Here is a 12575-nt window from a genome sequence, read left to right as displayed (position 1 = left end):
CTTTAGTACATGCCTCACTTTGTTGAGTTTCCAGATAGATCCGTTTGACATTTTCAAACTGATATCACCCATACCAACAATCTCCAAAGGTTTTCCATCTGCCAAGAAAACTTTTCCGTAATCTCCCGCAATGTAATTATCGAATACATCACGATTACCAGTGGTATGAAACGAAGCTCCCGAATCCATAACCCAAGAGTCAATAGGGCTTTCCATGGATAACACTAAGGCATCATGTACATCCTCAGTAACAGCATTTGCATTATTTTTGGGTGATCTGCAGTCCTTTTTCATGTGACCAGTTTCACCACAGCTCCAGCACTTCAATTTCTTTTCAAATGTATTTTTGTCTTTTCCAGTTCTTGATTTGGATCTGCCACGCCATCGGTTAGAACCTTTTTCACTGCTCCTGCCCCTACTCCTGTTTTTGAGATTTAGGGCAGATCTCGATGACGTTGCTTCTCCCGAATCCCTCCTCCGAACTTCTTCACCAAGGATTCGATCTCTGACATCATTGAATTGTAACTTTTCCTTTCCAGCAGAATTGCTAACCGCTGCCCGCATCGGCTCCCAAACATTTGGTAAAGACGCCAAAAGAATAAGTGCTTGAATTTCATCATCAAATTTAATTTCAACCGATGTTAGCTGGGAAACAATCGTGTTGAATTCATTGATGTATGCCGCCACCGAAGCACCTTCCTCCATCTTCAAGTTGAATAACTTTTTCATGAGAAACACTTTATTATTTGCTGATGGCTTCTCGTACATGTCCGACAAAATGAACATCATCTCCTCCGTGGCATTTGCCTCCGCCACGTTGTGGGCCACGTTCTTTGTTAGGGTCAATCGTATTACCCCTAACACTTGTCGGTCAAGAAGCTCCCACTCATCATCCTCCATCTTTTCTGGCTTCACCCCGGATAGAGGTTGATGTAGCTTCTTGCTATACAGATAATCTTTAATCTGTAATCGCCAAAACGTGAAATCTGTACCGTCGAATTTATTGATTCCCGATCCTGATCCGTCATTTCCGGCCATCGCTTCTACTGCCTTAATAAAATTTCAAAAAATCTTTTCTGATGTGGAATATCAGACAAAGCTGCAACCACAGAGCATACTCAGAATTTTAAGAAATTTTTCACCAAGGCTCCCGGACACCGTAACAACTTTGATACCAGTTGTTATGGATTATGCCGGAGTGATCATGACGATAATAATTGCGGAATAAAATAATCAACAAGAACACCAAGATTTACGTGGTTCACCCAATATAGGCTACGTCCACGGAGCTGCTTCAATGTTTATAACCGGAGAAATATTACAAGTGTTTACAAAACACTATATCTCTCACTATCCCACACCCCGAGTATTACCGAGAAATAATTCTCTAACTCACACAAGAAAAAACACTCAATATTTTCTTTGTATTTGCTCGTAAAGGAAGAAAGAAAAGAGCTGAAGGGATAATTAAAATGAACCAAGGAACAGCCTATTTATAGGCATTCCTATACGCGTGAAATTAAATGCAAAACATTTAATTCACTTTCCCAGCCTTCAACCGATAGCTACCACCTACCATCATCCACTAATCAGCTGCCACCTAACATCGTGCACATTCCTCGATTTAACCACCACATGAGCCAATGAGCCTCTGACTCATGTGAGATGAGATCCCCTTCGGGGTCAACCCGTTAGAATAGTACCAAACGATATCTTACACTATATTTCCTGCTATACATATTTATATAATATGATTGACCCACTATCCACATTATTTGAAAAATATATCTGAACGTAATTGAAATTATTATATCATATTGATGTAGCTATACATATTTATATAATATGATTGACCCACTATCCACGTTATTTGAAAAATATATCTGAACGTAATTGAAATTATTATATCATATTGATGTAGCCAAATAAAACAATTACCTAAATTATGAAAAGTTAGGGGGATGCGTGACTATTAATTCTATGTCTGCAGATGACATTCATGTGAACCTCAAAATGAAGTAATATTGTATCGTCATCCGCGTCAAGAACGGAGTGTTAAGAGACATCAGAGTTTGCTCAAATGAGAACTTACCCCTTCAAATGAGAGGACGATGTCCATTTATAATAGACCTATTTGTGGGCTTGAAGTAAATGGATAATTTTTCTAAGTTACGTTTGAGCCTTTGTATGAACTTGACTCATAACTTCAATGAACTAATTTAGTAACGAACTAATCTATTAAAATTATATTATTACTCAATCGTATACATTTTGCGCATGACTGAATACTTACAAACATGCAATTGCACAGGACGTTTCGGCTCAGAGTTCATAGAAACAACCAAGTATGTTCTTGCCCGCGTTATCTTGTGTGGGGGTGGGTTTTCGGTATACCGTAACATAAATATTGGCATGAAAAAAATTCATACCGATATCGATATCAAAATTTTGAAATTTTGGTATGGAAAAAATCTATACTAATATCGTATAGATATCGAAAAAAAATTCGATGTATCAAAAAAATGTATATATATCGAAAAAATTCGATACGGTATCCCGAAAAGTCAGTATTTTGATTCGGTATCTCAACCCTAATCTTGTGCGAATTGGAGAGCTTGCCGTGTATGCCATAATTATTTGACTTTTTTTTTGTGGTAAAATGGATTTTAAAAATTAAATAATTTTTAAAGTAGCATGCTTTCATCGCAAATCATATCTGATTATAATTACGTTGTAGTTGATTTACTTGTTTATATTTATTTTCAAAATTTATTAAATATACATAATGCAATCCCACTATCACTTCACTAGATAAAACATATGTAATTTTTTCTCATTCACATTTGTGACTATGACGGGATTTAGCCAATGACCGAGATAACAAAGAAAATAATGCCTATAATTTATTTTTCTATTTGGTGATATATTTTTGAATAATCGAGTTGTTTGAAAATTAAATCAAGGGATGGAGCTTAGGAGGACCGGTGGTTCCACCCGTCCCCTGAACTTTGCTCATTCTCTAATATGTTAGTTTGTAAATTTACAATAATAGTTATTTTTCTAACTAATTTATCAACACCATCCCTCTAATCCGATAAAAAAATCATTTTAACGGTCTTTAGTTGAATTTTTTGGTTTCATCTCTGATTAAACCATGAAAACGGTCGAAGTTTATTATTTAATTCTTTTTAAAAAAAGTTTTTTTAGATTGAACTCATAAAGTCATAATATATTTTTTAAAAAAATTAAAATAATGAGCGACCCATATTATAAAACAATTATGATGTTTAAAAAGAAAAGCAAAAGCAGGTTGACTCGTTGACATCCACCAATCCTATTGGATAAACCCGGGACAATGTGTTTCTATGATATTTTCATATTTTGCATGCCTTGCACGTCATCTTTTATATAATAAACACCCGCGCGAAAATTAAATACATTAACTATTTCCAATAATTTTTTATTTTTCTCAAAGTAAAATAAAAAATTTATTTCTAAACTTTGTTTTTCTAATAACTTTCTTAATCTATATGAAGGAGTATCATGTATTAATCTTATACGTACCATGACAATTATTTAAAATAAGAAATATTATTAATTCAATATTCAAACGATGCCATTGCCCATGGTTTTCAACCCTTTAAAATATATGAATTTCAAAGCATCATTTAGGGGAAATCCCATTTTAACATCATCTAGTCCCGTTTCAATTTCCCATTTTAACATCATCTAGTCCCGTTTCAAAAAATTGTTATCGAACACCCTCAGTTAAAATAACAATTTTTTTTACACAAATATGATTTCTAAATTGTTTTATATAAAAATTACATACATAAAAAAAATAGTATATATGAAAAATTAACTAATACATTTAGGTAGGAGCGTTTCGTATTCCTTGAAAAAATTATTTAGAGAAAACTAATTTACACATACACTAAGTGCGTACAGAATTAGCGGTCATTCTATGTACCCGTCTCAACAGATATAGATCACTCGATGTACCATAGACGATGCAAACATGAAACGTGTGATTTGCAAAGGCCATGTTTGAGACGAGATACCTCCAAGACTACAAATTTACAATAACGATAACTATTTTTTCAGAACTTTCGTGGCAAGACGACGAAGCATTTAATTAAGCAGTTTCCGAGTAGTATCTGTTGGGGCATTCAACCTTGTTTTTGCCACACCATTAGTTTATCATACAATCCTATGAATTTTATCGCACTTGGAGAATATTTGCTCATCAACTCTTTACTAAACATAGTTTACACGTAATATGTATATATATATATATATATATATACATATTATATATATATATATATATAATCTTGTTCCCCTACACACCAGTGAGTAGGGATTTTGTGTGCACCCTATGATGTTCGCGTGAACATCTGATTTTTTTTTAGATGTTCGCTCGAACATCCCGCAGTGCAAACAAAATCTCTGCACACTGTGTACAATGAATCATTATATATATATAATTTTACAATTTAATATAAATATTTATGTAAAATCTAATTGTACTGGATTGGGATTAGTTTTTTTTTTTTTTTCCAATCAAATTTGATGCTAAATCATAAGTCCACGAGCTAGAGAATAAAACCGAGCAAAATGTGTCCACTAGCATGTAATAAACAACTAGCGTCTCTCCCACGCGATGCGTGCTTATACATATATATTTTTTTGTTAATTAATTTTCATGTTATTTTTAAAACTCACATGATAAATTAGAGATTCAAAGTTTTAAGAGCGATAATTATCTAATCTAAAAATTTGAAAATACAAACAAAGATAGTGAGTGTTATTTTGATAAATAAGATAAAATGGTGACCGTATAAGATGACTAATTTGTCTGATAATTTTGATTTTGTTGATAATTAAGTTAGGATATAATCTTAATCTAACATCAAGATTTATCAATTAATTGAAAGTTAGTTAATTAAAGGCGCTCTACTGTAATAATATAGTAAGATGAGATAACACGTTAATTGCTTTGTTGTTGTTGTTGTTGTTTTTCTTTTTTAAAAAAATATGTGGGTTTTCTTTTGATACTCTTAGGTAGTGTTTGAGAGAGCTTCTTCTCAGTTTTTTCTTCACAAAATGTATCCCGAACACTACCTAAATATAAACAATAATATTATTGCTAATCACTTTTATTCCGTTGGCCATTAACTCCCACGTTCTCTATCATTACTAATTTTTTTTTGTTTGGTAAACCATGGATGATAAAAACCATGAATGATTTCTTAAAATAATAATTAATTCGAGCATATAATTTCGCATAAAACATTGTTGGAAAAATCGATCTATGAGTTAAAAGATTGTAATATTTGCTGTCCGCTCTTCAAATCACAAGGTCAAAGATGAAATATATTAAATACTGATTATTAATAATCATTAAGCTATGAATTTATTAATCTCAGTTACAAATTTTAAGCACTAATGATTTTAAATTAATATGAAAAAACTGAAAATAATTAATTGGGAAATTATATACCAAAAAATAATATGACCTAATTATATATATATATATATACTTATATAAAAACAAAGAATCAAAATCTAATATATCTATTTTCCACAATAAAACCAAATATTGGCATTTGGAAATCCGGAGTGGAAGAATCAATTCGTGACGGGCCCCACTATGAGCGTGTTTTCTCCTCGTTGAATTCCGCAAAAAATATCACAAATATACGGAACTGCTATAAATATACCTCCACCCTATTGTTCTTCCATTCCAGCCACCATTTCTATCATATATCCCATCCAGGTAAGATTTTCTTACGCTTTTCGCAATTAATTTTCTTTGTCGAACAGAAACTTTGAATGGGCTGTGAATTGTGTTGAAGTTTAGCGACATTTGATTACTTATTCTTGAATTTTGTTTTGTTTGGTGATTTGTGTAGTTTTCTTTGCCGGGTTTGTTCTCTTTTTCCGCCTTTTGTTCTTGTAATAATTTGATGGATTTTTGGGTTTAGTGAGTGAATGCCATGTTTACTTTCCATTGTTGCGAAGAAAGTTTTCAATTCCTTACATGCCGGAGTCTTTGGATGAAGCTTTGTGAAGGCGAAGTCAAGATTTCCGCAGAGGATGCGAAACTTACGTTGTAATGGTTGGAAAAGTTAGCTGGTGAAATTACAATTCTTAAAAATATATGAATGTATAGATTTTTTTTTTTAAATTTTAAAAAATGAAGGTGGCCATCACCCTGCCAGTTCCTCAGGGGTCTGCCACTGTTTGGTAATCTGGGACTGAGATTTTTTGGAGTTGGATTTGAATTCAAATATTTCGGTTACAAACTTTGATGAAATTTCTCTGTTTTAATCCAAAGAACCTGTTGGAGACCATTGTAAAAAATGCGTGGTCATGGTTTATAAGGAGTGAACTAGTGGGGAGGTTTCCAATCCTACTCGTTCGAGGAAAAAAATCAATTTCTGATCCAAGTTTCGGTCACCACTAGACTAAATTCTCGATTTTATTTTCCCTTGCCATTGTTAATTCATTGTAAAAATTGAAGGCTGGAGTATCATGTGAATGCAGGAAATGATAAAAGAGAATGATGTTTAAATCTTTATTTAAGTTTCAGTATGTAGGACTCATGATTGTCCAAGAACATTGCTTGATAACTTGTTTTTAAGCCAATTTCTTCATTTTATGCCCCTATTCCGTAGGCTTCAACTTGAAGGCCAAAGGGCATCATACTAAATTTGAGAAAAAAAAATGTTTCACGGTTGCAGTTCCGAGGGGTAAATTTGACACAAGCAACAAAATTTCGATTGATTTCCTTGAAATGAGTAGATTATATTGAAAGTGTTTTTCTTTGGTTGTGTTGTATAGCGCAGTTGGCCAGTTCTTGTATAATTGCTAACATGCTCTGATAACTGTTGGATTCTAAGAATTTCTTTCATGTCACTACTTGTCATATCAGCAAGATTCATTAATTTTTCAATGCTTTGTCATTTCTGTAACAGGCTATTTGAGCTTAAATGTTCCATTGGTTTTCCTATTTCATTTGTTTCGACTAGCTGCCACATTGTCAAGCTTCATGAATATATCGACTAAGTAAAAATTGTTTAAACTGAAAGATTTATTTGACATCAAATCAGATTTTTTAATTTCAAATATAAGAGTTTTGGTTCATCGAAAGTTTGTATTTAATATAATTCAGAGCATAGTAGTGTGGCGTGTTTTCTTGTTCCTTGGACATGATAAATTTTCACGATTTTTGTGATTTCCAATTTGACAAGTATGGATGATAGTTCGGAGTGTAAACCGAAACCAGAAACCTGGGATGGTCAAACAGGACGGGGTTGTTTTAGTTATTATCCAATTCGAGCTTTTTACCAAGTTAGAGTTTTGACCTGGTACAATGTGGACACCGAATATAAAAATAAAACAGGAACTTTTTGAACATCATCTCTTATTTTATTTTTATTTGTGTGATTGGGAAAAAAATTCTAAATTGGTATTTGGACTGGGCAGAGTCTGGTCATCATGCTAGGTCAAGAATCAGGCTAATTTTCATAGCATATGTTGTAAGCAATAATTGCTTCTGCAGGGAGAGTGACAGAAATGTAGCGCTTGAGCTGTTATATAGTTTAAAAGGTTTGAGTTATACTGTAACTATCAACTATAGTTTTTGGTGAGGTAACAAGCCTTGATCGTACAACTTGGTTCAGTTAGGCTATAGGCTAAACTCAGGTTGAAAACCCTGCTTGTCATGCCCGTTGCCACATGTCTTGGTAATCTTATGGGGCCCATGAAGTTAACATCATGTTTTAGTTTCCCACTCACAAAATGCAGAGATGCACCATGTTATCATTTTCTTTCAACTGATTTTGTCTGAAATCTCTTTCTGCACTTATTGGCTGTGGCGATCATAGATTGGAAAAATGGGTCAAATGCTTGGTTGCGTTCAAGTGGATCAGTCTACTGTTGCTGTGAAGGAACAGTTTGGCAAGTATGACGAAGTGCTTGGGCCTGGGTGCCATTGCCTGCCTTGGTGTCTGGGTTACCAGCTGGCTGGTACGCTGACATTGCGTCTGCAACAGCTTGACGTCCGTTGTGAAACAAAAACTAAGGTGTTTCACCATTTTATTTGAGTTATACTTTTTCTCTTTGTATTTGGGCCTTAAATCTTGCATAGCATTATTATATCCTATTGCATGGCTTTGTGTAATGACAACTCACGGTAGATCCAATTAAAAAAAATGTGGAGATGAATGATGAACAGACCAATGATGATAACTCACAGTAGATCCAATAGCAGGGAAAAATTGCATACAACATTGTTTTTTCTGGAATATCTTGACCTCTAGATAAAGTGTAGGAAATGCTTGCGTTTCAGGACAATGTGTTTGTCACGGTGGTTGCCTCAATTCAATACCGAGCATTGACAGAAAAAGCAGCAGATGCATTTTACAAGCTATCTAACACGAAAGAACAGATCCAAGCATATGTTTTTGATGGTATGGTTTCGATGACTTGTGGCTTTTAGTATTTTTTTTATTTCTAGTTTTCATCAATTATTACTACTTTTGCTTATTCAAAGTAGGTTTGGTTGTTCTTGATGTACTGAACTCTTGCTTGCTTATTTTGTTGAACATTCTTGGTGTTTTGCGAATTCAAGAGGTGCAACTTAGCAATTTTTTTCATTATGTTCCTTTTATGTGGTTTTTAATGTCTCATTCTACTCTATTTTGGTAGCACATTGCTTTTACTCTTTTTGCAATCGTGGAATACTTTTTCTTAAGATTACTATATTAGTTTGTTGTCAGTTGTATCCACGAAGGAGATTGTATTAATGTAAGTTGACAGAGTTATTCCTTTGATTGTAGAAATATTTTTCTTTAATCTATGACTTGTTATACAATCTATCTGAATTTAGAGAAGATGTTAGTTTAAAAAAGCTATCCTCGGGGTTTTTTTTCCCAATCTTCGAAAATGTTACAGTAATATTAATGACCTGTACTGTATACATTGTTAGTCATAAGGGCAAGTGTACCAAGATTGGAATTGGATTCTGCTTTCGAGCAGAAGAATGACATAGCTAAGGCTGTGGAGGATGAACTTGAAAAGGTAATGTATGCTCTATTGATAACAAAAGTTGATATATGTGCGATGTGTATCTAACTTCTGAACTTGTATATTTGGCGTTGTAGGCGATGTCTGCCTATGGTTTTGAGATAGTCCAGACGCTAATTGTGGACATCGAACCAGACGCTCAAGTTAAGAGAGCCATGAATGAGATAAATGCGGGTTAGTTTCGAAACTGTCAACTCTATCTAGAACCGAAGCACAATGCTTCAAGTCTTACATTCGTGCATGGCTGTAATACTCTATTTATACCTGAGAAATGTTTCCCATGTTTGTGCACCACTGTATCGCTCCATTGGAATCTTGAGTTTAATTAAGTGAAATTTTTTTGTTTGACTTTAAACAAAATATAAATGGAATTTGGGCCAATTCTACCATTGCTCCAAGATCCTACATGGCATATGTCGTCGAGGTTTGCTTTCAAAGAGATGTCATTTGATCGAAAATAATGTCTGAACTCTGATAATCTTTCAATGCCACAACAGCTGCTCGTCTGAGGGTTGCTGCAAATGAGAAGGCTGAAGCTGAGAAAATCTTGCAAATCAAGAAAGCCGAGGGAGAGGCCGAATCCAAATACTTATCTGGGCTTGGGATTGCGCGTCAGCGTCAGGCCATTGTAGACGGGCTAAGAGAGAGCGTGCTTGCCTTTTCAGAAAGTGTTCCCGGAACATCAGCAAAGGATGTAATGGACATGGTTCTTGTCACACAATATTTCGACACGATGAAGGAAATTGGAGCAACATCCAAGTCATCTGCTGTGTTTATTCCACACGGTCCTGGGGCTGTTAAAGACATCGCGACACAGATTCGGGACGGTCTTCTTCAGGCTGAGGTTACTAAACAGTAGTTCCATTTTGGCCGTGATTCGGAAGTTCATCTCTCTCCCTCTCTGTAAGGTGTTTGAAGTGCCCATATATATATGTTTCTTGCATTGTCAAAAAAAAAAAAAACAAAAAACTCGATATGGGGAGCTTATTTTGTCGTAGGCGTGTGATTTGTGAATGCATATTTGCTTGAAATTGTGAATTTTGATTGGCTTAATTCTGTTGATAATATAATCAATATGTTTCCGTCGTAGACTATTTCACTGTGTGAAGGCTACCATTTTCTGTTTTCATTATACACTCGAGCACATATTAAATGGGCGAAGCCGAGAATCGAGGGAAATTTTTATATTGTTTGTTTTGTTTTGTTTTTTGGAACACGAAAAAGGGTATTTTGGGAATAAATGGTGTATTTAAAATGTGAATTATTTTAGGGGCAATTTGCTCAAAAATCTCCAAATGCAAACATATTTTGCTTTGGGGTCCCTAGTTAAAAAATATAGTACAAAACAATATAAGATGTGGTACAAAACCATACAAGATGTGGTACAAATTAACAAAAAATGCGGTACAGAAAAATGGCTAGAAAGTGCAGAGCAAAACATGTTTGTATTGGAGATTTTTGAGCAATTTGCACCCTTCGGGTGTAGGTGAGTTAAATTATCGAATTCTAATACAATTTTTTCTTTTCTAGACGTGACAAAAACGAGTTTAGTAAAATAAACCAAATACGAGTTTAGTTCCAAAACCATCCCTTTATCCCATCTCGTAAAACTTTGCCCTATGCTGGGTTAATTTTTTCAGGCTCTTGATAAAATAATTGACCGAAATTGTAGACGGTATTTGCCATAAATTTATCTTTCATATAATCACATTAAATAAGGTAAAATGTTAAAATCATGTTATATTTTGGGGGGTTATTTAAATAAATATAATAAATTTAATTTTTTTTTAACAAATATAACAAATTTTTAAAAAATATAATAACATGGGGTTTGAGACCCCGCTTCATTGAGAAGTTGGGGTTTGAGACACCGACTCCTCATTTGTTATTTTCGAGGAGTCGGGGTTTGAAACCCCAACTCTTCATTATATATACATTTATATTTTATTTATATATTTATATATATATATATATATATATATATATATATATTCAATTTTACAATTATTATTTTTTGGTTTTATATTTGCATCTATAGTTGTTCTATATGTTTGGAAAAAGTTTGTAATATAATCGAACTTTTATAAAAGGAATAATAGTCAAAATAATCTTGTAAGTTTTTTTGTTTTGTGATTTGGTCATGTAAGTATTCAATTTTAGATTTTGGCCTAATAAGTTAAGTTATGTTTTGGTATTTAGTCATTTTTCATTTAAACAATATTTTTATAACCAGGTCAGTGATCGAACCGGTCTAACTTAAAAAACGATCCAATCGGTCAAATTTTTTTTTACTGCACAGCCGGACAAAAAAACCATTTATATAATTTAATATAATTAATAATATATTTTAAATTATAAAAACCTAAAAAATTTATATAAATAGAAAAAATGTATTTATCATCGTTTGAAAAATAAATAACTATATAAATATATTCAAAATATTAGTTATAATTATATATTTTTTATAAAATAAATAAATTAAAAACTCTAATATTAATAAAATAATATTTTTAACGAAGAAAAAATTCCAAATAACCATGTATATATAATAAAATATTAAATTAAGGTTTTAAAATAAAAAAAACTATTTTTTTTAAAAAAATAATTTTTTTTTTTGTTTCTTAGTCGGTTCTTGACCGATTCTGGTCGGTTGAACGGTTAAAATGGTTTTTTTGGAGTGTTTTAGACCAGGCCGGTGACCGATTCCTGGTTGAACCGGTTGAACCGATCGGTCCAATCTGATTTTGAAAACATGACATTCAAGTATTGACGCCACAACAGATACATCATAATTTTTCAATGCCGTGAAATTTTTTTAGTTCGCACGTCATCATTTTTTGATTTCACGTCGATAATCCATGAAGAAAAAACTAAAAACCAAAATATAACTTAATTTATAGGATCAATATCCAAAATTAAATACTTAAATGACCAAAACACAAAATGAGTAAATATACAGGAACATTTTGACGATATTTTTTATATAAAATAACTAGCGTAATCGTATAAAATCATATAATATATTTAATATTATATGTTATATATAAATATTCTTTTTTCGATAATATTTAAATTTATTTTTTTATTTATAAAATAATATAAAAAATAAATTTAAAATTTATTTATCAATTTATCTTATCTATAGTGTTTAGTTCAGAAAAATATAAAAAATTAAAATATCAAAATTTTAGAAAAAAAACTAATAAAAATAAAAGTGTAATATTTATAACATATAAGATCAATCTCGGTAAATGAAAATATGGCGTCTACGGGAAATTTTTTTTATATATAATAATAATAATAATAATAATAATAATAATAATAATAATAATAATAATAATTTAGAGAAGTTTTGATTAATCGATGAATTAATAAATTATTATTTTAAAAAATATATTTTGTAACTCCTAGAATTCGTAGATAGACATTTGTTTATTTTTTTCAATTTATTAATTACATGTTTGAAAAGTGACGAGTATGGT

The 12575-nt window shown here is 32.3% G+C and overlaps 1 protein-coding gene across 1 annotated transcript; it reads left to right on the top strand.

Annotated features, from left to right (window-relative positions):
- The first annotated feature begins 5709 nt into the window (after window positions 1-5709).
- Window positions 5710-10182, top strand: LOC140886496 (hypersensitive-induced response protein 1-like). Its single transcript, XM_073293091.1, has 6 exons — window positions 5710-5779; window positions 7893-8090; window positions 8357-8477; window positions 8996-9087; window positions 9171-9267; window positions 9591-10182. Exons 2-6 carry the CDS (start codon window positions 7902-7904, stop codon window positions 9950-9952), a joined length of 861 nt encoding a protein of 286 aa, XP_073149192.1. The 5' UTR covers window positions 5710-5779; window positions 7893-7901; the 3' UTR covers window positions 9953-10182.
- The last annotated feature ends 2393 nt before the right edge of the window (window positions 10183-12575 follow it).

Source organism: Henckelia pumila, chromosome 3, assembly GCF_033568475.1.
Source record: "Henckelia pumila isolate YLH828 chromosome 3, ASM3356847v2, whole genome shotgun sequence".
Taxonomy (NCBI): Eukaryota; Viridiplantae; Streptophyta; class Magnoliopsida; order Lamiales; family Gesneriaceae; genus Henckelia; species Henckelia pumila.
The sequence above is the reverse complement of the archived record's forward strand: the minus strand, read 5'-3'. Positions and strand labels throughout refer to the sequence as shown.